The sequence below is a fragment of the Perca fluviatilis genome, chromosome 17 (assembly GCF_010015445.1).
Source record: "Perca fluviatilis chromosome 17, GENO_Pfluv_1.0, whole genome shotgun sequence".
Lineage (NCBI taxonomy): Eukaryota > Metazoa > Chordata > Actinopteri > Perciformes > Percidae > Perca > Perca fluviatilis.
In genome coordinates this window covers 24368118-24394800 of record NC_053128.1, presented here as the reverse complement: position 1 = coordinate 24394800, position 26683 = coordinate 24368118, and the positions used below count along the sequence as shown (strand labels likewise).

The 26683-nt window shown below is 41.2% G+C and overlaps 1 protein-coding gene across 1 annotated transcript in view; it reads right to left on the bottom strand.

The window, feature by feature from the left end:
* Positions 1-232: 232 nt before the first annotated feature.
* Positions 233-26683, bottom strand: part of LOC120545253 (netrin-G2) — a 70600-nt gene continuing 44149 nt past the window's right edge. Inside the window, 3 exon segments of the mRNA XM_039779441.1 lie at positions 233-1657; positions 5453-5587; positions 12254-12421. Coding sequence (XP_039635375.1) covers positions 1434-1657; positions 5453-5587; positions 12254-12421 — 527 coding nt within the window. The 3' untranslated portion in view covers positions 233-1433.

The following is a 26683-nucleotide window of genomic DNA, read 5'->3' as shown; positions in this document are numbered from 1 at the left end:
ATCTCCGCTGTTTGTACAATAGAAAATATTTGTAATCAGCCCATCCCGTGCCATTTTCAGATATAAAGGCTCTTTGCAACTTTTATCAGAATAAAATAATTGATATTCTCTTGACAGGAAAGCAGTTCTTTGTGATTGTCAGACAGACTGTTGTATTTTAAACTGGAATAATCTGTTTGTAATTATAAGCATTCAACACTGTGTCAAAAGTGAATGAAACAGATCAAATGGATGACTTGCTCTATTTTCTTTTCACCCCACTGGAAAAAAAGATGTTAACAGCATGTAATCACAGACATTTGATTAAATGAAAAAAGTACAAGCAAGAAGGCAAATAACAGTCATATTTACTGCAAGGTTTACACTCAGTGTAATAAAATGCTCATTTGGAATAGTTGTAAATGTCATTTTTTATAATTTATTGTAACTCCAAACAAAAATAATTTCTACAAAAAATATTCAAATAATGTCATATAATATTGATACGTGGTCGATATCTTTTCTCTCTCTTTTAGACTTCTGATAAGTTAAATTCTGTTAAATTCTGCTTCCTGAATACTGTGAGAAGATAAAATCTCGCTAAGTGTGGCAACAATCACTCATTCCTATAACAACCATAATAGTGACTAAATTTTTATAATTTGTAACCCCCTGGATATTATATAATATGTATGATCTCAGCGACTTAGTGGTTAGTGGGCACGTTAGATACAATGACTGAAGATATAATAAAAAATAAAAGAATGCAGCAGAAATAGAATAAATGTAAAATCAAGTCTCATCTTCTGAGAAGAAATGAAACCTGGTTAATATACTATGTTAGGCCTCAGCAGCAGGATCAAACGCGCACCTCGCCTCCCGTCTCGTTCGTCGTGTCTCGTATTCTCACTGAGTCTGACCACACACACGCCTTGGCCGTCAGTCAAGCGGAGGCGAGATCCTTAAATCAACCAAGAAAACAAAAGAAAAGAAAAGGTCCTTGTGGGTACAACAGCCATTCCCTTAGAAGTGAAACAGTGGTGATTTAAGTGTTTTGCTTATGCTTTTTGGTTTGATGCACATTGCTCCAGCTCTAGAATAAAGGGAACAGTGGTTGGTATCATTTTTTCCCCCTTCGTCTGCATCTTTTTTTTTTTTCTGAGGTCGCTCCCCTTTTTTCTATCTTTGTCCTTCTCACACCTGAGCACACACAGTATCATAATAGTCCTGTGTGTGTGTGTGTGTGTGTGTGTGCGTGTGCGTGTGTGTGTGCGTGTTTGAAAGGAAATTGGGGCTAGTTTGTGTTGTGTGAGTGTGCGCGCTTTTGCGAGTGCTGCGGTGTGTGTTTGTCGGGTCCACGACTGGGGGCGGCCCTACCCACTCTGGGTCACCCCTCGCCTCACGTACACGCACATACACACACACTTCTTGGTGTGAGGGTTTTTTTTCGTGGCTCAGTGGGGAGTTAACGTGGCCAGCAGGTGGGCGAGCTGAGTGCAGAGCAGCAGGGTGGCTGTGGTAAGGTGCAGGGAAGAGGCGGCGTTGCAGTCCTTGCCCGCCTCGCAGCGGGAGTGTTGGCACAGTACCCCCTTAAACTCTGGAGGACAGATGCACTTCTGGCTCTGGTAGCATGTTCCTCCGTTCTGGCACAGGAGCATCTCCTCGTCACAAACGTTAGCTGTGAGTGGAGACAAAGGCAGACAGGAAGAGCAGCAGAAGGAGAAGTAGAGGAAAAGAGGGAGAGTGAAGGAATTGCAGAGAGAGAGAGAGAGAGAGAGAGAGAGAGAGAGAGAGAGAGAGAGAGAGAGAGAGAGAGAGAGAGAGAGAGTTGGGAATAAAGAGGGCATGGCAAAGTGACAGAGTGACAGGCAGTAGGGGAGTAAAGAGCACAAAGACGAAAGAGAGATGTATGGCAAAGAGAAGACAGGTGAGGAAAGATAAAAAGGGGCAATGTTAGAAAAAGCATGATGGGATAGATCAGGATGAGAAGAATTCAGGGCAGAAAGAACAAAGTAGAAAAGAAAAGCAGGAGGAAGGAAAGAGGCAAGATAAATTCTCCAGTCTTTGCCTCAGGGACATAAACGGGTAACACCTGCTTTTTTTTTGTTTTTGCAGCCCTTTTCTCTGTCTGTTTTTCTTGAGCCTGCACTTTCTCAGGGTCAAGTAAAAATCATTGTCTCAAACAGAAAATACACTGCATGTGATATTAGTGATTGGAGGAACATAGCATTGTTAAAAATGCTCTAAAAAGGCATTAGGAATAGCACAGAGGTAGTTGTACTGCACAAGATACTTGACCTAAAAATGTACTGAGAGAAAACAGAGGATCAGGCTTCCACAACACTAAATACTTACATGAGCTAACTCCAAAGATAGTTGGCTTTGTTGCATTGGAGTATTTGAAGTAAGGTGTCAAATCTAAAACATACTGTACTACTATTTACAACTATATGGAACATATTGTAGTAAACAAACCCACATTTAAAAGGCACGAATGCCTGTGGAGGTTCAATATGTGTAGGTGGGGAGGGTCTATGTGAGACTGAGGGCCCTCACTAGATGGTACATGGTAGAGGAAGGCGATTTCCTGTAATGGGGTTAAGGAGTGATAGGGTCATCAATTAAAAGAGCAGCTGATGCCGCTAACGAGCTGCATGATCTATTCCCCTATTCAATTCCCGAAGAAAACATTGGGAGATGCACAAGCTACAGTACAACATTTGTTCATTCCTGGACTTTTAGAACCCTGTCTTGCACCCGGCGCAGTGCAAAGCCTGACACAAGTGTCTTTGCTAGTTTAAGATCGACGCAGTTGGCAATTCAGACACCGCCTATCAAGAGTCTGGGTCTGCCGAGGTTTCTTCCTAAAAGGGAGTTTTTCCTTGCCACTGTCGCAACAGCCACTGCTAATGCTTGCTCTTGAGGGAATTATTAGAATTGTTGGGGCTTTGGAAATTACAGAGTGCGGTCTAGACCTACTCTATCTGTAAAGTGTCTCGAGATAACTCTTGTTATGATTTGATACTATAAATAAAATTGAATTGAATTTCCCGTCCAGCGCCCATGTCGTTTAAATAGCAAATGCACCTGGGACCATCTGTGCGCCCATGGGTGTGCTGGTCTTACAGGGAGGTGTGTTCAGGTGCATTCTTGGCGTATTGCTGTCTTGAGGCAGTGGTTAGTGATCGCGCCATTGACCAAAAAAAAAACTGATCTAAAGTCAATAACGCAGCATTTCATTGTTATTTTAACAGTGCATTAGTAAAATGCGCGTTCACACTATGCTTGTTACTAGGGCTGTAGCGATACACTAATCTCACGATACGATACACGATATTCAGCTCACGATACAATATATATCACGATATTCAGCCAACGATTCGATACGATTCGATACGATTCGATACACTTACATCATTTTCTGAAAGATTTAAAGTAGGGATGCACCGAATATTCGGCCACCGAAAATCTTTTTTTCGGCCGAAATGTTGTGATGACGCAAACAGAAACCGCGACCTGCACGTGTATCAGTACCCGTTCCACCTGCAAAGCGTCTCCTAAGCAAAGAGGTTGAGACGGACCACGGAGTGAAAACAATGAAAAGTACGCTCTTAGAGTCTGTCAGCACACGTTTCAGTGAGATCTATTCGGATCCTCTGCACTTCATCGCGACTGTACTTGATCCGCGTTATAAAGACGTTACTTGGATGCGGAAATAAAGCAGGGCGCACGAGAAATTATCCAGGCCGCGATGGATGCGGAGAGCCCTCGTGGAGACGGAGACGGAGCAGCGCACGGAGCAGCGCCCAGCGTTGGAGGAGATCAGAGCGCAGAAACAAAGACTCGTCTCTCTGCACCAGATGAGGGGCATGCACCCTCGTCTGATATGTTCAGTGAAATCCTGCAAGAAAGTGCATCAAATAATAATAATAAGTAAGCTATTCTGTTCTTAGGCTACTATATACTGTATGTGACTATCAGATTGTAGCCATATTTCTGCTAGATATTTTTTTTATTAAACTTTAATATTAATTAATAATATTAATAGTAAAGTTAGTACACAGTCATAGCCATAAATGCAATGGTACTAATAATTGGCATAATTTCTTTCGGTGTTTTGGTTTTCGGTCTTGTGCAAACTGTAGCTTACAAGCCTTTTAAAAGTAAATAAAGTGCAGTATTGCAATTAACAGAAAATAAATCAATCCAGATTTTGACAATTGATGACTTGTGTTTTATGGTAACTTCTGGGTTATTTCGGAGCACCTGAACGCACCATCAGATTCGGCCTTAGTGAGGTTGTTGGGTATCTGCGAGTTTTGGGGCAGTTTCAGACTCCAGGGTGTGCCTGAAGTACACACCTAGCTCCGCCGAGTGTCCACTGAGCTGAGCAGCGGCAGTCCGGCTTGTCAGACAACGTAGAGAGGACGCAGAGGACCGGCAGCAACATGGACATGTACGGGACCACCGCCGATACCGAGACCCGATGTCCTGCATGGTTTGTTTTGGGTCACGCGGCCGCAGCTTCTTGGGGTCCTCCGTTAGCATTACCTTGTCCGGGTGGTGACGTTTTAGGTGGGCTCGTAGGTTGGTGTTATTTCCAGAGTATTTCATGTTTGTGTCACACAGCTTGCAAACCACGATGCTTTTGTCTAAGTTGTCGCTTTCCTTCTTCTTTTTAAACCCAAAGTGCTCCCACACATCTGCTTTTAAGCATGAAGGTGCTGGATTTATATTCAACGCCATTTTCTTGAATCTCCTCCCTCTGACTCCGTAAACAGGAAGAGGTAGACGTCTGTGTAAAGTTAGTATGGGTAACTTGCTCTACAGCGACACTAGCGGCTGGCTGTCCAAATCGCCCTTCCTGCAACGCGAACGGGGGTAAACACGGGGGATTTGAATGGGACTTACGTATCGATACTCGCGGCTTAAAAATCAATACTTTCTTGGGAAAAAAAATATCGATTTATATCGAAGAATCGATAAAATTGCTCAGCCTTACTTGTTACACAAACAGGGACGCGCAGCAGCACACAAACATGCAAAAGATTAAAAATACAAATATTAAAATGTGAAATAGTATTATTGTGTATATCTATATATTTTATATTACATGTTATTTTGGTTACTGGCGCTTTCACTTCACGCACAAGCAGTTTCTTCTCCTGAAAATCTCTCCTTCCTGCTTAACCGATCCGCCATCATAATAGCAATGCGCCAAGGTACAAATGCTCCTGGCTTTTAAAGGGAATGGGAGATGACACTCTGGTTTATTACATGTTACGCCCGAAAAACACCTATGATTAATTAAGACACTTAAGCACAAGTCTTTTGAACCATGTGCCTGGCGCACGGACCCTTTTTTTTTTCGCAGTTAAACTAGCAAAAGTGGATTTGTACATGCCGTGCGCTTAGATTGTTAAAATAGGGCCCTTAGACATGAACCAACAAAAATCTGACTCCTCATACTCACTGTAACAGCCTTGTTTCCAGTAGTATCCTGGCAGGCAGTCGTCACACTTGGCCCCCGTGGCCCCATCTTTACACTGGCAGAAGCCTGTGCCGTTACACCGGTCATGAACAGAACCCATCTGGTTGCAGTTGCACTCTGAAAGAAAAGAGGAAAAGAGATATAGGGATTTGACCTAGAGTTGAATTAAGTTCAGCCAAATGTGCGCATTTGTATTCAGACCACAGATTTGTCTTTGGTATTGATGCCTTTCAGAACTGCAGTACTGTGCATGTAAAGGCGGAGTTTCCCAAAATGCTGCAGAGATTCAGACCTGAAATTTACGTCCTTTTCAGCCGGAATTATTTTACCACCATGCTGAGAATTGCAAAGATAATGTGATACATGTAAGGGTGTCTAGACTTAAACATTTTATTGTATATATTATTAAATATTATAAAGTTTTTTTTGATCCTACAGACATTAAACAAACTGTCTCATTGTCTCTAAGAGGTTAACGGTTGTCATAGGTTTCCTAAAAACAACACCTATCATACAGACTGCCATACTGGCAATAGACCACATTAATTCCTCTCCCATGTAAACAGAAAAATTAAATGACAGATGTCCTACGTCAGAAAGTACTGTATATATCAGATGTTTGGAAAACTAATCCCATCTAAATAGAACTGTATGTTCTTTTGATTACAGAATTTCTGCTTTCAAAGGCAGGTGGAATAAGTGTAGGGAACATTGTGGTATTTTGAACAGTTGAGGGACATGCAGACGTTGTTGTGCTGCATAATTAAACAAACGTAAGTTCTGTCTGTTGAAATTCTTATGGTTCAAATGGCCTATAAAACACCACAAACTCACATTCAGATACACCCTGAACTCTCCCTTCCTACCAATCACAATAACTTTTATATTTGTTGTATTGAAATGCTAACTGCATACTGAGATTTGTGTCAAATCTGAGACAGATTTACCTTTTTAACACAAGATGACATTGAACTTGTCTCTTTTTTCCCCTCATAAATTACTCTTATTTCTGCAAGTAATTATCATTACAAATTAGGGCTGGCTATCGTTCAAAATCTTTCGATCCAGTGCCAATTTCGATACCTCAGTTTCGATGCCTGTTCCTAACAATACTTTTTTCGATACCATATGTTTTAAAATCCATTTCAACATCAACAAAAATACATTAAACACAAAGCTTTTATTTTCCACCTTAATTGTGAATCAAAACAGTTATCAAAATTAAAAATTCTGGTAAAACTGCTCACTCAGTAACATTATTAAAAGTGCCTTGCAAGCTCAGCCTGTCAGTCAGTCATCAGGGCAGTGAAACCACTGTTGTGCCTGCTTGTCTAAGAGGAAGTGTAACGTCAACAGCACCGCGACCACTTTCGGCTCGCCATTAATATCATATCGCAGCAAACACTGTCTGCGTGAAGATTTGAAAAACTGTAATCACACTTGAAACCAACCGTGACTCTCTGTGACTTCACCAAAACTGCAGACAGTTTACTCCGTGTTGGTCGGAGCACCGCTCTGTGTCAATATGCAGAGAGGACAGATAAGCTTGCGCGTACGCGCTCAGACGCTTTGGGAACCGAAATTTGGCACCGAAAGATAAATAATTTTTCGATACTCATAGGATTGGAGGATTTTTTTCGGTGCCATAAAAGAATCGATGTTTGGTTCCCAGCTCTATTACCAATACATATATTTATATATTTAAGCGGAGTGATATCCAGATCAGTATAGAAAAAAAAACTGCAGAGCTGATTTGATGTAAGCCAATAGCTCGTCTTTCACTTGAACCCATGATCAAATAACTCATTTATAATAAAATGTTATATAAAATATTCATAAAATTGAAACGGATTACACAACCACAGCAATGCGGTTGATATCTGGGTGTTTTTGGGTCATGCGCATTAATATTGGGATTGTATGTGCGCCACTGAGAGTGAATGCGTAGCTGTGTAAAATGTGTGTGCAAATGCATTAGTGTTTGGGATGGCATGGTCTCTTGCTCTAGAGATATGTGGTGTGAACTGATTTCTGTTGCCATGCTCGGTGTGCCAGTGTGCTGGCAGATGAGCTAATGGGGCCTTATTTGTGCTGACTCCAAGGCCTGGCCCTGTGTGTGCCCCAACCGCCACGAGTTTACCCTCCAACCCCCTGCAGTCCACCTACAGATGGATCCAAATCAACACCAGATTTTCACTCCACAGCTATGCAAACCGAGTGACCTCTTATTAGGACATGTCCTTAATAAGCGTAAAAAAAGGGAAAACTTCTCTGTGAATGCATACAAACAGTGTATCATTGTCCATTAAGATCTAAGAGATGCATTTGTCTACAGTACAGTCAGAAAATATAACGGTTATGTGTTTCATTGTTTTGGCTCTGTACTCTGAAATAGAGGTTTAAGTGATGCCTTTCAGCTTTAAGGGTGCTTGAGGGTGTTTGCTTCAGTCTTGGTTGAACAATGTTGGACTTCCAAACCTTTTTATACATAGAGTAGGAGCCCTAGATTAATTGACAATGCAGTAAGGCAGTGAGTACAACACTCAAAATGTTTTTATGTACAAGCAATGACGTTTGATGTGAAGAAGTCAGGTGAAGATCTGGAAGAGCATCTGCAGGGAAAATACCTGCTGGTGTCTATATTTTTTTTTTGCAACATTGGGACAGTGCAACAAGCTGTAAACACATTGAAATATAGTGACCTTATAAAGTTGCTATTGTGAACGTTTTAGCAGTTAAATGGTCTAGATTTATATGGCGCTTTTTTGCCTTACCGGACAAAGCGCTTTACAATTTTCAGTGTTTCCTCTATGTTGATTGGCAAGTGGCGGTCCGCCACGGTTAGATTTCTCCCGCCACGGTATCAGAAATAAAGCCGTCTATCATCGATTGTTAGGAAGCACGTCGGAGAATAGCACGGACACGCGCTTCACAATGCGAGTGGGCACGCGTGCCACTCTGAGAAAAGGGAGAAAGAAAAAAGACAGGTTATGCGGAGGACCCGGTTGAGATGGCATGTGTGCATCCTTGAGAACTGTAAGTCGTATGACTAATATTGTCAGTTCATTTAAGCCTCTATCTTGCTCATTTTTAGTTTCACCTTCACCTGCTAGCTAAATTGCACGTGGCTGTTGATTCAGTACAACGCCCTTGATATCAGATCATGGCATAGTAGGCTAAACCGTGATTATTTCATACATTCATGAAACATATTGGGGAAAATTCATTCAACATAATTCACAGCCAAATAACAGTTAAAAGTTGGCTATGTTATTTGAACATTTATAACCTAACCTGGCAGGCACTGCCTCCGTTTTGGTGTCTGCTGCGGTGCGCAGCGCTGTTTGGACTGTGCGCCACTGCCCTTTTTTTTTTTCCTCCATAAACTCCGCTCTCAGCTCCTCTGCCAGTTGCTGCATGAACTTCCTTCGGGACATTTTACAGCTGGTGTACTCATTAGAGATGATGTGTGCAATGATTCCAGCTAGTTGTAGCATGTATAAAGTTATATGAACACGCAGACAGCTACCGGCCATCTACGTGTACCGTGCCTTTCACAGAGTGAGCGCCCGGTGCTTTTCTTCTGATTCAGAACCGAGTCCATCCACGCCGTAGCCTACATTACCGACTCTGGCTTTGCCTTCGGCCCATCGGTGATGCCCACACTTGTTACTCGAGACCGCTAGTTACGTTTCTCTGACAGAGATGCATCTTCAACCGCGCAAAAGATTAAAAACAAAACCGCAAAAATCCGAGCGGTCAATATCGTGTTTGGCCAAGTGATTGTATTTTCATGCCTTTTGTGTAATGTATATAAAAACAATTTTAAATGAAAATACAGACTATTTTAGGAAAAGTCAGGTACTTAGCAAAGTTATTTAGCAAAGTTATTACAAATATAAATTTCACACAGGGGGACCATCTAGCAGCATTTATGCTACTCAGCATTAATGGGCCACCTCTTTCTGAATTCCCCTATAACCGAGCCTTGGAGTTATTTTTCCAAAAGCCAAGAAAAATCAAATGCACACAGCAAGGCTGCCAACTTTGCCACTGAGGCAAATATGCAGTTAGTTTAATTATGAATGGTTTCATACTATAGCCTACTTTGGGTTTTGGTTTCCCTATCATTTTGTAGACCTACAGTTCCTCAAAAATACAGATCAATCAAAACGGAATCAAAATATGCCTCATTGTGTGTGAATAGAGGTGAATAAATATATTTGTTTGTGTTGCAGCGAAGTGTCAAATCCGTTTAATACGTAAAACATTTGGGTGCGGTACTGGTGGGGGGGGGGGTCCGACAGATCTGCCCCCACTGCTAAAAAAAATCCTAGAGGAAACACTGATTTTTATTCCCTTCACCCATTCACACTAGAGTGGTGATACCCGACTGGTTCGGACAGATTTTTTGAAATGTTGTTCGGGTCGGGCTCGGTCACATCAGTGCGATGAGACATTTGTTGTAAAATGGTGCTGCGGCTCCTTTAAGAGAGGTGTGTGTGTGTGTGTGTGTGTGTGTGTGTGTGTGTGTGTGTGTGTGTGTGTGTGTGTGTGTGTGTGTGTGTGTGTGTGTGTGTGTGTGTGTGTGTGTGTGTGTGTGTGTGTGTGTGTGTGAGATAAACCCCAGACTGAAAGCCAAGTTCATTCATTTGCTCACCAGAAACAGGATTTTAACCCCAACGTTATTCATTTTATAACGTCGGCCCTGGAGGTAACGAGTCTCCCCTGGCTTTCTGACCACGCTCGGAAACAAAGCAATCAGGAAAGGATAACACATTGAACATTTTAAATTAAACATCTTATTAACGTGCGCTTGTTGCCCCGTGTGCGCTGATGCGCTCATCTGTTGACATTTTTGAATGCCTTCCTACAGTTGCTTAATAAAAGTGGGCTTTCCACACAAACAAATGTAGCCTACATGTGTCATTAGTATGAAGGAAAAAAAGAGATTTTAACTGTGTCGGGCTCGGGTCGGACAGAAAAATGTGGCCCAATCACCACTCTAATTCACACACACATTCATACTTGTGGCAGAGCTGCCATGCAAGGCGCTGGCGTGCCATCGGGAGCAACTTGGGGTTCAGTGTCTTGCTCAAGGACATTTCGACATGCGGACAGGAGGAACTGGGGATCGATCCTTGTGGTTAAAGGACTACCCGCTCTACCTCCTGAGCCACAGCCGCCCACAACAACCGTTGTTGCCTGTTTACAAATGTAAGTCCAATATTCACCCTCTTTTTTAGCTCTGGTTTGGTCTCAACTAGGGTTGGGTACCGAAACCCAGTTCCACTATGGAACCGGTTCCTACGCAAACGGTAGTATTCGGACCGGATTAGAATGAAAATGTTGGTTCCTCATTTCGGTTCCGACTGAAATATTTTCCCTCTGTCGCTCCGGACAGCTGCAGACTCTTTATTTTTTTATTTTATTTTATTTTTTCTTTCTCCCCTTTTCTGCCAAGTGGCGCACGTGCCTGCTCGTGGTTTGAAGCGCGTGTCCGCGCTATTCTTGGAGATGCACGCTACAATCACAGCTGATAGACGGCTTTTTGTACACACTCCGAAACGGACGTAAAAATATCACACTTTCTCTGTAGTCTACCATTAGCTAGCTACCGTAAATGTAGGCTACTTTTAAAATGGCATATTTTCCCTCTGGGCTCACCAAAACGGACGTAAAAGCATATTAACCATTCACTGACTGCACATGATCGCTAGTAAACATATTACACTTACTCTGCTAGTCTATTGTTCAAGACAAGAGCCTGTAGCCTGGTGGTGGGGGAGGCGAGACAGCCTCCCCAAATTGTCTGCCCTTTCAAACTCATACCTGGGTGTGTACAGGGCTCCTGGACACCATCTGAGAGAGTTTTCTCTTGTGCAGGACATGCCATAAGTCAGGAGAGGTGTAGTATCTTGCCAGAGAAGGCAAATAGTCATTATTCTGCAAAAGAACTGCTAAAGTTTGAAGCTGGTTGGCATACGAACTCAACATTTATTTTGTTGTTACTTGTTAATGGTGTAACTGTTATTTGTTAAATTATTGTAGTTATGTGTTAGGTGAATTAGGTTTACTTATTATATATTTAAGTACTTTAAAACGTTAATATATTGTTCAATTTAAATAATTTTCTATTTTAAAAAACACTCCATAAAAAAGCCTTTCTTTTATGTCATTTTTCAGTTTTTCAAGAATCGGTTTAGGAATCGGAATCATTTTAAAAGTACCGGTTCGGCATCGGAATCGTAAAAATCCAAATGGTACCCAACCCTAGTCTCAACCAACTCCTGAAGGAAATATCTGGCTCTTTAGCTGCTAAACCCTTTACTTTGTTTACCAGGTTGTAGCTAACTGTGTGTCTACTGTGAAGTCCTGCAAGTAATGTGATGGAAAAACAGTGATGTTTTTAGGGTTTTTTGGCTGAAAACCGCTGCATGTACTGTAGACTCTCTGCTGATGAGCGCAAGAGTGAACCACAAATTCAGTTCAAATTCTATGTTACAGAGCCAACACAACAAAATGTGTTCTCTAAAAGTGTCAGGACAACAGCTGTATAGTTGAGAACACATTTGATATTTTTTACTGTATGCATTCATTTAAATTTTTCACTACTAGTCTACCTTGTTGTGGCAATCATCACTTAATAAAAAAAAAAAAAACAGTGTAGTTGATTGAATTTTAAAAGCAGTAACAACAGCATCTCCTGTCTCAAACGTACACACACACACACACCATCACTGTCCCACTCCACACACCCCCTCTGTCCCCCTGCAGACTGACCGATGCAGACGCTCTCATCATCCAGTTCGGCAGAGGCGTTGCGGAAGTATCCCAGTCTGCAGTGTTGGCAGTTCTGGCCCCTGGTGTTGTGCTTGCAGCTGACGCATGTGACAATGTTCAGGTAGTCGATGTAGCTGCAGCGGTTGGAGTGGCCATAGCACTCACAGTCTGAAAGAAAAGACCGATCTTTAAGTTTCTTTTGCTAGAGGAGGATAGATGCACATGTTCATGATGTTGAAGTTAATACTTGGGAGAGGGTAGTATCCTTTTAAAGTCTTCTGATGGAATTCTTCAGTGACCGTAGAAAATGATAAATGACTTGCACTAAGAGATATGTCTGACTGTTTTAGTTTTAGACGTCAGTGAACAAATGAATGACTGAGGGGGTTTTATGACTTGCCTTTCTGACTCTATATTGGTTCAATAAAGACAGACCACTCCCTCTCCATTACTAGACTCAGGTCTGCTGAGTCTGCTTCACTGGGCTGCACTGATTACTGATGGGAATTCCTGTGTGTGTGTGTGTGTTTGTTTGTGTGTGTGTGTGTGTGTGTGTAGGCGTGTGTGTGTAGGCATGTTAATTGTGTCTGGGAATTTAATTGCATTACCGTATGAGTAGATTATAAGCTACAGAATCCTAACCAAGGGAGTTTGAGGTGAGTGATACAGTACAGTAGGTGTTTTCAGACTGCACCTGACACCATGAAATCGGTCTGACACCACTTAACATGATAGAAAACCTCCACTGCTTCTCCTCCCTTTTCACTGTTGGTTCTTCATTTCCAGTCTTAAATTCTCTTTCATAAAGCGCTGCACAATCAGAGCTCTTAATTAAATTTTCTCTTTGTAATTCATAAAATGATCTAAGAGGATTTGATTGCAGGTTTTGCTCTACATGCTCGTACGCTTTATAAATTAAGACTTCTTCCATATTTCATACCCTAAGAGCAGAGCAACAAAAAAAGATGCTGCGGAGAATGGTGTAAGACCTTTTGTGTAATCTTTTTCACAGAGGGAGTAATGAAAGCCTGATATAATTTACAGTAGGATCTGCAGCAAGTGTTGCTCTACATTCTCACTACGATTATCTTGGCTGAGGCTGGTACCTAATTAAGGTTTTATTAAGCTTTAGAAGTTGGCTGCAATAGTGTGCTGCAAGGCATCACTGTCCTCCTAAAGAGGCGTTTACCAGGCATGTTTATGCAAATACACATTTAAATTCACATTAAAAAGTCGGAGTTTAGCTGTTTAATCAGCCGTCACATTATTATTTTATTATTGTTTGGTTGATGATGCCAGCTGAAATATTAATGAGCTGGTTTAAAAGGAAGCCAGTGAGAGCAGCGCCATAAAGTGCCTCTCTCAGCACTGAGGAAGCCATGCTAGCGGTGGGGGAAGAACTGCCTAATTAAATATAAATGGCCAATTACTCCACAGACTAGAGAGGCAATGGGACATTGTTCCACAAATTAACGTTACGAGTCAAGATGCTGCTTTATTGGTGTTTATCAATTGTGAATTGTTAACGATGAAAGACAGTTGCAATGAGAGTAAGTAAGAGAGCTGCCTGCATCAAAGAGTCTCTGAGGTTGAAGGAATATTTATTTATATAAACATACTTTGCTAACAATCAATAAATCAGAATGTCAATGTTGGCAATTGTTTAATGGTTTAAAATGAAATACTTACCTTGATTATGCACATAAAGAAAACGCAACCAAGAGGGAGTTGCATATGGAAAGAATGAGCAAAATGAAAAACATAAGACATGCAACGAAAGGGATTTTTCCACAGGTTGTCTGCTTCACAAACAGCATCCACACTTATGTCGAATGACAGAAAAAGTTTACAATCCACTGATCTGAACCAAAGAATCCAATCCTGCCTGTATCTTCAGACCAGGTGCTGGTCATGTTGGTCTCTTACCTCTGAAATCATCGTATATGATCCCAAACAACTGTCTGGCCTGGGGCACTCCTGAGATCAAGAGTTCCAGAAGCCCTTGAGGGATGAAGGAATCTTTTGTTTAAGATTTTTCTCCGCATCATTCACTGTGCTACAGTCATCTACAGCACTATACCTTCACACAGCTGGAGCAGGTATAGGTGAGCATCAGTACTACAGAGTGGTCTCATGGATTAGGTGGATGGGATTCCCACTAGATTCTACCTGAAAGAAGGGGATTGCTTTAAAGCTGACTCAATATTTACCTAGTGCAGAGTTTCTTAACTGGTTGGACAGAACCCAAAAGTTACCCTCAAGATGTTATGAGTCTTTATGCAAGAAACTACTGTAGTGCTGCATTTGACATCTTAATATTTTTGATTATTTGTAATTTCTGTGGTGGACTAGAAACTGACATGGCTTCTGTTTTCAAAACGCTCCTTTTCAAAACACTCCAAAAAGATTCACTTGAAGTTCACTCTTGCCCTTGGAAACTCACCACAATGGACTTTGTGGTGGGATAAGTAGCTGTTCTTGAGCTTTTGATCGTATCACCCAATCTTCTTGAAGATTGGGTGATACGATTATTTGTGGTCAGGTTGTTTTGAAACTGCTGTTTTTTAAGGCCAAGAATAAACTCTCAATCTCAACTTTTGAGCCAAAATGGATGAAGTCCTTAAAGGAAAAGAAATGGAAATTGTTACATCTACACTTTGATGACAACTGGGCAAACTCCATCTGCTGAAGAAGATTGTGTGATAGTTTTTAAAACTGAAATCAAAAACTGTTGTGGGAAACATTTGGCATGGTTTGTCTTGAAGACACTCCAAGTCCTTTTTTTGTTCTTATTATTTTTTTGAAAAAGCAAATAGAACTATTCAACTCTGTAAGCACAGGTGAATACGATGAATAAAAAATGTCAGTTTGAAGATTAAACCAAGAAAATGATGGCCCAACTGTGGGCTCAAATGACCTTTTTAAAATTGAACTGAATAAATGCAATTCTGTGTCACCTATTAACCTAATCATGATAAATGTTGGGTCCCAATGTGCAACCATTTATGAATCACTGTGCTATTATATAACACATGTTCAAATTCTACCTTTCCGTTTCTCTCTTTCTTGTCTGTCTTCATCCTCTATCCCTGAAGTGTGTTTTGGGGTCTCATGACTCCCTCTTTCCCACTCAGGTTTGTGGTGCACTACAAAGGAGCAAATCAATCTGTATTGACGTTGCACAATTATCTCAGGCTGTTTCACCATGCGCGAAAGAACAACTACAGACAAGACAACAACATCCAACGATTTGTGAGAAACCTTTGCTAATATAGATCTCATTCACATACTGTATAATGTAATTGACTTAAGAAATAAGGTTAGATGCTTATGGGTATTTAGAACGTTAGATATCTTTTTATTTTAAAAGTATCATCCAAATGCTCTTACTATCTATAATTTAAAAAAAGCATTTTAACAAATTAATCTGAATGCAGCATTGTTTATTTTAACAGCATTTTCAATGTCAAATTCATCTTCCTTGTCTAGTTAACCCATTTTTCCACACTTGATCCTGCTGTCTGTTTTTTGTTTCTTGCCCTACAGTGTCAGTCATCACTATATAAAAATATGGCGCGACAGTGCCAAATTAAGATTTTGCCTTATAGCATATGTCGACTGACAGGGTGTCATGTAGTTAGAGATGAATTAAGATCCATTTGTTGTATCCAGTTTCTGTTTTTCACTGTGAGCTGCATATTTACTGCAACATAAATAACCTACTGTAAATCGACAAGAACATTGCCACCACTACATGTAAAAGAGATGCCTCTTTCTTTCTTTATGCTGCTCTTCTCCCATACCCAGATGAGGTTGTTTTGTGTCCATGAGTCTCATGTAGGTGTCCCATAAAATGATGGGAGACTGACACACCACAATCATTAACGTAAGCAAAAATATGAGGTAAATTTTATCAAAAGGTTGCCACCACTATATATAAAAGCGATACCTTCTCCGTGCCCAGATGAGGTTGTTTTGTGCCCATGAGTCTCATGTCTGTGTCCCTCAGACTTGGGCAGTGGGAAACTGTCACACCACAATTATCATAAACGTGACAACCAAAAGCATTATATGAGGAACATTTTGTGTGCTCTTTTTTTTTTTTGGAAACCTATATAAATAAACAATGTCTATCCGTGTTTGTTTGTTTTTTTACTTAGTTCTCCGGTCCTTTTCTTGCTCTTATCTTGAGTCTCGCACAAAAATGTCGCCAATGTTGGTACTGAATATAGGTTTTTACTCCATAGCCTAAGTTTACCAACAGGCTACTATGTTGCTGAATTGACAGAAATACATGAACTAAGATGAATTTTTGCTGTTCATAGTGGCCCCTTTTAACACTTGGAGTTGCCAAGTTTAGCACGTTGGGAAAGATGATCTACTACTGCACAAAAGGTAAACTACAGCATGTAAATCTACTAAAATGTCGACCGATAAGGTTGTGTTTTTTTTGTCCGAGTCTCATGTGCGTGTCCATGAGTCTCAGGCTTGTGGGAGAATGCCCACAGTCGTCGTCAACATAATAAGCAAAAACAAAGATACATTCATGCTGCTTTCAGGAGGCTATTTTAGTTTAAATTGTGCTGAAAGTTAATCTTCTATATATTTAATGAACTACAGCTACAGTTTATAAAACTACAGGAACATTGCAACGCTACATAAAAAAGAAATACCTTTCCTTTCTGCTTTTCTTTCCTCCTCCCTGTGCTCAGATGATGTTGTTTTGTGGCCATGAGTCTCCTGCACGTTTCCCTCAGGCTTGTGGGAGACTGACACACAACATTTTCCATTGACATAGTGAGCAAACATTTTGATAAATTTCAGTTGTCTAATTTCCAGTGTAAGTTGCCAAGTTTACCTAATTGTGAAAGTTTATTTACGGCATATTGCCACCTCTAGAAATAATTACAGTTAAGTACAACCACTACAGCATGTACAAAAGATATACCTTTGCTTTCAGATTTTCTTTCCTCACCGTGCTCCGATAAGGTTGTTTTGTGGCCATGAGTGTCATGTTCGTAGCCATGAATCTCATGTACGGGTCCGTGAGTCTCTTGTACATGGCCATGAGTCTCTTTTACGTGGCCTTGAGTCTCTTTTACGTGGCCATGAATCTCTTGTATATGGCCATGAGTCTCTTGTACGTGGCCATGAGTCTCTTGTACGTGTCCTTGAATCTCTTGTACGTGGCCATGACTCTCTTGTACGTGGCCATGAGTCGCATATACATGACCATGAGTCTCTTTTACGTGGCCGTGAGTCTCTTTTACGCGGCCGTGAGTCTCTTGTACGTGTCCTTGAGTCTCTTGTACGTGACCATGAGTCTCTTGTACGTGTCCTTGAGTCTCTTGTACGTGACCATGAGTCTCTTGTACGTGTCCTTGAGTCTCTTGTACGTCATCATGAGTCTCTTGTACGTGGCCATGAGTCTCTTGTACGTGTCCTTGAATCTCTTGTACGTGGCCATGACTCTCTTGTACGTGGCCATGAGTCTCTTGTACGTGTCCTTGAGTCTCTTGTACGTGTCCTTGAGTCTCTTGTACGTAGCCCTGAGTCTCTTGTACGTGGCCATGAGTCTCTTGTACGTGACCATGAGTCTCTTGTACGTGACCGTGAGTCTCTTGTACGTGACCGTGAGTCTCTTGTACGTGACCGTGAGTCTCTTGTACGTGGCCGTGAGTCTCTTGTACGTGGCCGTGAGTCTCTTGTACGTGGCCGTGAGTCTCTTGTACGTGGCCGTGAGTCTCTTTGTATGGGTCGCGTGAGTCTCTTTGTACGTGTGGCCGTGAGTCTCTTTGTATGCGTCGCGTGAGTCTCTTGTACGTGGCCGTGAGTCTCTTGTACGTGGCCGTGAGTCTCTTGTACGTGGCCGTGAGTCTCTTGTACGTGGCCGTGAGTCTCTTGTACGTGGCCGTGAGTCTCTTGTACGTGGCCGTGAGTCTCTTGTACGTGACCATGAGTCTCTTGTACGCGACCGTGAGTCTCTTGTACATTGCCATGAGTCTCTTGTACGTGGCTATGAGTTTCTTGTACAGGTCCGTGAGTCTCTTTTACGTGGCCGTGAGTCTCTTTTACGCTGCCATGAATCCCTTGTATATGGCCATGAGCCTCTTGTACGTGGCCATGAGCCTCTTGTACGTGTCCATGAGCCTCTTGTATGTGTCCATAAATCTCTTGAACGTGGCCATGAGTCTCTTGTTTGTGGCCATGAGTCTCTTCTACATGCTCATGAATCTCATGTCTGTGTTCCTTAGATGTGTGGGAAACTGAAACACCACAATTGAAATACCAAGCAAAAACACCTTATGAGGTCTTCTTTGCAACCTAAACAGCAAATAAACCCTATCCATCTTTTAAACCTATATCTCTCATCTTCAACTTTTCTTTCAGTCACTTGATAACAAATTTAGATATAGCAGTATTAACTTGAGTTCACGGATAGGCTATTATGTCACTGAAGAGACACATTTAGATCGTTGTTTTGAGTTTCCAGTGGCCAAAAACAGTGAAAGTTTATCTACTGCATATTTCCACCTCTCCAATTATCTACAGTTGGCTACAACCACTACAGTACATACAAAAGAGATACCTTCCCCGTGTCCAGATGAGGTTGTTTTGTGGCCATGACTCTCATGTCTGTTTTCCTCAGAACTGTGGGAGACTGAAACACCACCATTTTTTATTAAAATAAGAAGCAGAAATCTAGATACAATCTTTGATGTTTCTAATTCTCAGAGGCCATTTTTCGCTGCAAGTTGCCAAGATTAAATTGTGGTTAATGTTTGTCTACTGCATATTTTCATCACTACAGGTACACTACAGTATATTCAAATACAAGACCATTGCTACTACTACATACAGTATATAAAAGATACCTTTCCCGAGCCCAGATGAAGTTGTTGATGAGGTTGTTGTTTTGTGGCCATGAGTCTCATGTCCGTGTCTTTCAGACTTGTGGGAGACTGAAACACCACAATCATCATTGAGTTAAGTTTAGCCTTTCTACTGCAGATTTCCATCACTACAGGCAAACTACAATATACTTGCTGCCACTACATGCAAGATATACCTGTCATTTCAGCTTTTCTTTCTCTATGCTCCTCCTTTTCCCTTTCCGCCCTGTGCTCAGATGAGGTTGTTGTTTTGTGGCCATGAGTCTCATGTACGTGTCCCTCAGACATGTGGGGGACTGACACACCACAATCATCACTGACATAACAAGCAAAGATATGAGGTATTTTTTTATGTTAAGACTGCCACCACTACATAAAAAAGATATACCTTTCCTTTCAGCTTTTCTTTCCTTCTCCTCCCATTTCTCCTCATGCCCAGATGAGGTTGTGGTTTTGTAGCCATGTGTCTCATGTACTTGTCTCTCAGACTTGTGCGGCACTGAAACACCACAATCGTCATTGACATAAGCAAAGCCAGCAAGCAAGCACAAATTTAGACACATTCCTGCCCATTTCTTTTTGTCAGTCAAAATTAACGTTGCAAGTTTATCTACTGCATATTTACACCACTACAGGTTAAGTACAGTTAGCCACAGCTATCGCTACAGTATATATAAGCATATACCTTTATGCTCCTCCACCCTTTTCTGCCCATGCTCAGATGAGGTTGTTGTTTTGTGTCCATCAGTCTCATGTACATGGCTTTGAGTCTCTTGTACGTGGCCATGAGTCTCTTGTACGTGGCCATGAGTCTCTTGTACGCGGCCATGAGTCTCTTGTACGCGGCCATGAGTCTCTTGTACGCGGCCATGAGTCTCTTGTACGTGGCCATGAGTCTCTTGTACGCGGCCATGAGTCTCTTGTACGCGGCCATGAGTCTCTTGTACGCGGCCATGAGTCAGCACGTGGCCCTCAGATGTGTGGGAAACTGAAACACCACAGTTGTTATTGAAATGTAAAAACATCTTCGCAATCAGCCAAACGGCCAAAAAAACATATTCATTTTATAAACACATTCTCCAGTATTTTTCCTTTTCTTGACGTTCTGCTTCAGCCACTCAATACCAAATTTAGATTTAGCTGTGTAACATAAGTTAACCAAGGGGCTATCATGCCACTAAAGAGACAAATTCAGATGCATTTTCTGTTTGTTTCCAGTAGTCAAGTTAACTCATGGTAAAGGTTTTAGCACCTGCATGTTTACTGCACACCAAGTCAACTTCTAAATGTAAATCTACAAGAACATTGCTACCACTACATACAAGAGAGAAACCTTTTCTTTCAACTTTGTCTTTCCTCCCCATGATGAGGATGTTGTTTTGTGGCCATGAGTCTCATGTACATGCTCCTCAAAATTGTGGGAGACTGACACACCATAATTGTCATTGAGATAACATAATTTTGAGGTACAATTAAAGACAAGATCCATCTCTACTTTTGCTTTTAACTATTCTTTCCTCCCCGTGTCCAGATGAGGTTGTTCTTTTGTGACCATGAGTCTCATGTACCTGCTCCTCAGACTTGTTGGGGACTAAAACAAAATTTGTTTTAACAATAACAAGCAAAAATGTTAATGCATTTCTGCTTTTTCCTGTTTTCAGGGGTGAGTTTCCAAGTTTAGCTTGTGAGGAAAATGTATCTACTGCATATTTACTGCACAACAAGTTTACTACAGTATGTAAATCTTGAAGAACGTTGCCTCCACTACATATAAAAGAGATACCTTTCCTTTCAGCTTTTATTTCGTTATGCTCCTCACGCTCCCTTTACTCCCTGTGCTGAGATGAGGTTGTTGTTTTGTGGCCATGAGCCTCATGTACGTGCCCCTTAGACTTGTGGAAGACTGAAACACCACAATTGTCATTGAAGTATTGAACAAAAAATCTACATAATTTATCTATCTATCTATCTATCTATCTATCTATCTATCTATCTATCTATCTATCTATATATATATATATATATATATCTATATATATATATATATATATATATATATATATCTATATCTGCTGTTTTCATTGTTTTTAAGGGACCATGTTTGCTGTGAGCTGCCAAGTTAAACTTTTGAAAGTTTATCTACTGTATATTTCCATCACTACAGGTACACTACAGTATGTAAAACTACAAGAGCATTGCTACCGTTACATATAAAAGAGATACCTTTCCCTTCCGCTTTTGTTTCCTCCCAGTGCTCAGATGAAGTTGTTGTTTTGTGGCCATGACGCTCATGTATGTGTTCCTCGGACTTGTGGGGGCCTGACACACCACAATTGTCATTGACATAACAAGCAAAATGTCCAGTGGTATAAAACTGTATGTGCTCTTTTCTCAGCAACGCACCCTGAACAATATACATTCTGTATCCATTTTTACTTCATCCTACTGTCAGTCAGATAAAAATATGACACCACTATTGGTGCCAAAATTATGATTCTAGATCTATAGACAGACTATCATGTCAGTGAAGAGATGAATTTAGATACGTTTCTGCTGTTTAAAATTTTTAAGGTCCCAGTTTTCACTGTGAGCTGTCAAGTTTCACTCATAATAAAGGTTTATCTTCTGGATATTTGCCACGCCAAAAGGTAACTACGGTATATACCTCTACAAGACATTGCCACTACTACATATAAAATAATACCTGTCTTTTCAGTTGTTCTTTCTTCCTCCTCTTTCTCCTCCTCCTTGTGCCAAGATGAGGATGTTTTGTGGCCTTGAGTCTCATGTATGTGTCCCTCAGACTTGTGGGAGACTTGACACATCACAATCGTTAACCCAACAAGAACAGACATCGTATTAGGTATTTCACATGGTCTTTCCTAAGCACCCTGAACTTTATAATTAGGTTGATACTGCAGTGGGTAAAGATTACTGATATTGTCTGCCTTCCTCTGAGACCTAGTTTTCCTTTTCTCTTCTTTTCTCTCTCTGTCTGTCAGATAGTGGATTGCCCCATCGGGGGCTTCAGCCCTGGGCTTGGGAAAAAGCTGTGAGAGTCAGAGAGGCTTGAGAAACTCCTTCATCACTACACCTTCACTCGGGGTGTAAAATATATGGCATGCACTTTCTTTTATCTGAATGACATAAAATTTTCTGACTGGTACTTGTTGTAACCCTCCGTATTTGCTTGTTTCTTTGTTCCCTCCTTTAATATAAAGACAAAATCTGTCTCTGATCTTATTTCTGTTACTGTATTTACCCAAATATGAATATTCATAGGATGTTGTATACTGTATTACAGTAACATCTTCCCATGGGTGTACCTCCTTAGTGTGTGTTGAGATTTAAAGACCTATGTTGCTCCCGGCGCAGCGCAAAGCCCTGTGTGTCTTTGCTAGTTTGTCAATTTCCCGTCCAGCAGCACACAAAAGATGCAAAGGATTACAAATAAAAATATTGCGGTGCAAATCCGCCATCATAATAGCAATGCACCAAGGTACAAAAGCAGCTGGCTTTTAAAGGGAATGTATGCGCCTGGCACACGGACCCTTTTTTTCCGCCGTTACACTAGCAAGATTTGTACACGTCCTACATGCAACTGCGGCAGGCGCTTCACGCCGTGCGCTTAGATCATTAAAATAGAAGCCTTAAAGTGCTCATATTATGCTCATTTTCAGGTTCATAATTGTATTTAGAGGTTGTACCAGAATAGGTTTATGTGGTTTAATTTTCAGAAAACACCATGTATTTGTTGTACAGCACATTGCTGCAGCTCCTCTTTTCACCCTGTGTGTTGAGCTCTTGGTTTTAGCTACAGAGTGAGACATCTCACTTCTGTACCATCTTTGTTGGGAGTCGCACATGCACAGTAAGTACTGCTAGCTTGTCAGTTGCAGAGTATGAGGGAGTGACACGCTAGCAGCTAGGCGAGCATTATTGTCTCTGAAGTAAAGGCTGGACTACAACAGAGCTGTTTGGAGCAGTTTGTGAACAGTGTTTTCTGTTGGACATGGTAAGTCCCTTTGGGGTGGACTTTTTCACTTTGTAAACCTATAACGTGCACAAAAAGATATATAACACAATAAAGGAAAAGGGAAAAGCCAAAAAGCATAATATGAGCACTTTAATGTTCTCTGTGGTGTACTAAAAAAAATCTCAATTTAATACTAAACACAACCTAGCACACATGTCCTGTTTTTACTGCATATTTAATTGTCTCTTTCTCAAGTTTTTCCCTTTCCTTCCTTTTTTCTCTGTATGTTCCACTTTCCCAGAGGGCTTTATGCCATTCCAAGATCCTATTGATTCAAAGTTGTTAGGGCTACAAATGAAAAAGTTCAGTTTATGGATCAAGCCTCCTCTTCCTTTTTAACGTTTCCATTTACTGCAACACAGACACAATTCAATAAATCAAAACACCACAGTCCTCCTCACAGAGGTGATTAAGATTGAAAATACAAATAACCAATCACATGAAGCAAACACACCATGCACGTCATTGAGGGACTAATGATCACCAGACCACTAGAGAATACAATGCTTCATGCATCCATCTGGGTTTCCCCTTGAGGTGTTTTTGTACAGGCGATGTACATCTCCAGTTCTTCTTCAGAGGGGGGCATTCTGCAAGCATTCTGCTCCCCTGCGGAGCGTCCCCCTTCGGGCTATCTCCCGCCCACTCGCTCCCCTTCATCCCTTCCCCTCCCTGGGGCTCCAGTGAGACAGGGCGCCAGCAGCTGTTCTCACAGCACCCTGGACCATTTCACACAACTGGCATCATGCCATAATTACATCTCATCAAAGTAACCCCTGACTACCTCTTATCATGTCCGACTCTGGCCCCACCGGACCTACTCTCTCACACATCTGTCACGGCTGCACACACACACACACACACACACACACACACACACACACACACACACACACACACACACACACACACGTGCATACACACTGAAAAAAAACTCTGGTGGGGAAAGCAGGAGTCGGAATAACAGTTGTTTCAAAAGGCTGATGTAGCACAGCAGTGAGCATAAATGCATTTAATCTCAGTAACCCATGCTGCCTTGGGGGTAGGAGTGATTCAAACTGTTCTTGGCATTAATCTCAATCAGCCCAGCCGAACCGTCTGACATCAGACACTGGCAGGCAGGCATTCGGTGTTCCTGCTTGCGCTATGCTGACCGACAGAAGGGACCTCAAAGACCACATGATTGTTTTATTTATATCTTGCAACTTCATATATTAATGCTCCTCCATGACTTAGTATTTTGTAATCTACCTCAGTAAGTCGGGGTTAATGTTAAGGAGGGCGTTTTGGTCTTAGTCCTGATTCTGCCTCTCCTGTTAATTCTTCATATCTTCCCGTCACTCCGATCTTGTGGCTGATGCTCCACAATCCTCTCAATGTCTCTGAATGAGGCAAAGACTATATCAACTGAACCCAGATGTTTCGCAAACCTACCACTGCCAGTGCTCATACTGCCTCTCGCTCACTCACCCACATTAACTAGATTTGACTGCCACTACCTAAATTGAATAAGCTTCTCTGACATGCGATATCATGCTGAACAACATAAGATTATTAAAGCTTGTGTATACAAGCACGTTTATTCACATTCACCTCCTGAAAACTGTCCATTTTAGAAAGGTTCCACACAATAAAAACCATCACGCTGGCTGGAAATGAAAATGATCTCCTGATTCTAAATTAGATTATTCTATTTTCTGGCAGCCACTACTCTATATCTACTGTCATCTAGAGCTATGGGTGTGCCTTACCTCCTCGCTCGCTATGCCTCGGCTCTGAGTGTTTTTCCTCAGTTTCGTGCAGGCTTGTATGATGGTGAAGATGTGTCAGGACGGACTGTATTGTCAGTGGCTGTTGATGGTGATGATGATGATCAACACCTGAATGATGTGTGGACTCCTTTGGGGCTGGGTGAGACAGATGTGAATGTTCAGGGATTGTCTCTAAAGGTGTGAACTCCTCTGGTGTCAGGGACACTCGGTACTCCTCTGACGCAGCGGATGCTGAAGGAGGGTGAACCGCTGCTGTAACGAGAAGTGTGTCAGATTCTCCCATGGGTACCAGTGGAGGCTCAGACAAAGGCCTGGTGTGTAACACTTTGTCTGTTAGTGGGGTTGAGCTGTCTGTAACTCTGGTTTCTGCTGGTGGAGCTCTCATGTCTGTTCAGTGCATCAGTTGCATGAGGGACAGAGAATTTAAATGCAATGAGTAATGAGCAGGCTAATGCATTAGCACAAGAGATGCAGCCTCAGATTGTTTATCCAAAGAAAGCCTTGCTTTCCTTTTTTTTCCTCTTCAAATGTACACACACACACACACACACACACACACACACACACACACACACACACACACACACACACACACACACACACACACACACACAGAAGTGAGAACACAAAGTGTGATTTCACACTGCTGAGATAGGCTAAACTCAAAAGCTGTTCCACAACCCTTTCAGTGCTGGAAAATATTGTTTTTTTTTTTTTTTTGCAAGACACAGTGACTGTTAAAAGTGTGACTATTGTTAATGTGGTTGTAAAATCAATTCATACAGTGTTTGTCAAAGTGTATTACTCTGTTTTACACTTACAATGTTGTGTACAGATATGTTTGCACACACTCAGTTTTTTTATCTCTAAATCTGAGAGATGGCAAATAATGGAAATGTTCACAACAGCAATGGATTTATTACTGATCTACCATGGTATGATGTGCTTACAACATAATCTGAATATAAAAAACTACTGTTATAATTTTCTCTGTTTAAACTGTCCTGATGTCTTGGCCAACATCACACTATTTTCCACTATTGTGAATCTAAAATGGTTAGGTGGCTACATTTTTATTCAATGGTTAGTTAATGAGAGAAAATAGCACACTTGTGATGCAGACATTCAGACTTTTTGCTGCAGAACTGTTTGTGAGATTTTTTCATGCGCTGCACACAACCCTGTGTAATACAACAATAACACTATGTAAGTTGTACAGAGAATGTTGACATTTGAATTGGTCCGATAGTAATTTATAATAACGATTTTTGATCTGATGTCTAACCTAATTTATTTTTGTGTGTTTCATTATGTTAACAAGACCAAATACATGAGAGCTGCCTTGTAACACACTGGCAGTTTTGACACTTTTTTTTTTTTTTTTTACACTTTTTTGACAAACTTTGAAGTGTCCTAAAACTCAAAAGGACTGGTATGTTAAAAAAATGTGTTCAAATCATTCTATTTCCTGGAGGACCGCGGGTTGTCCACCTCCATAGTAAAGTATATGTTTTTTTTTTTTTTATTATGAATGAGACCCCTGGAAAGCAGAGATGGCGAAAGTGCCGTCAACTATGCACAGGATAGAAGGGATCTTGCAGGCTCTAATCCTGGGCTTGCTGGGGATTTATAAGCTCTATATCATCAATAAAAGCAGGAGTTTAAATAACTTTTAACCATAATACTCATATAGCTCTCCATTCAAGTATACTCACTCTGCAATCATGAG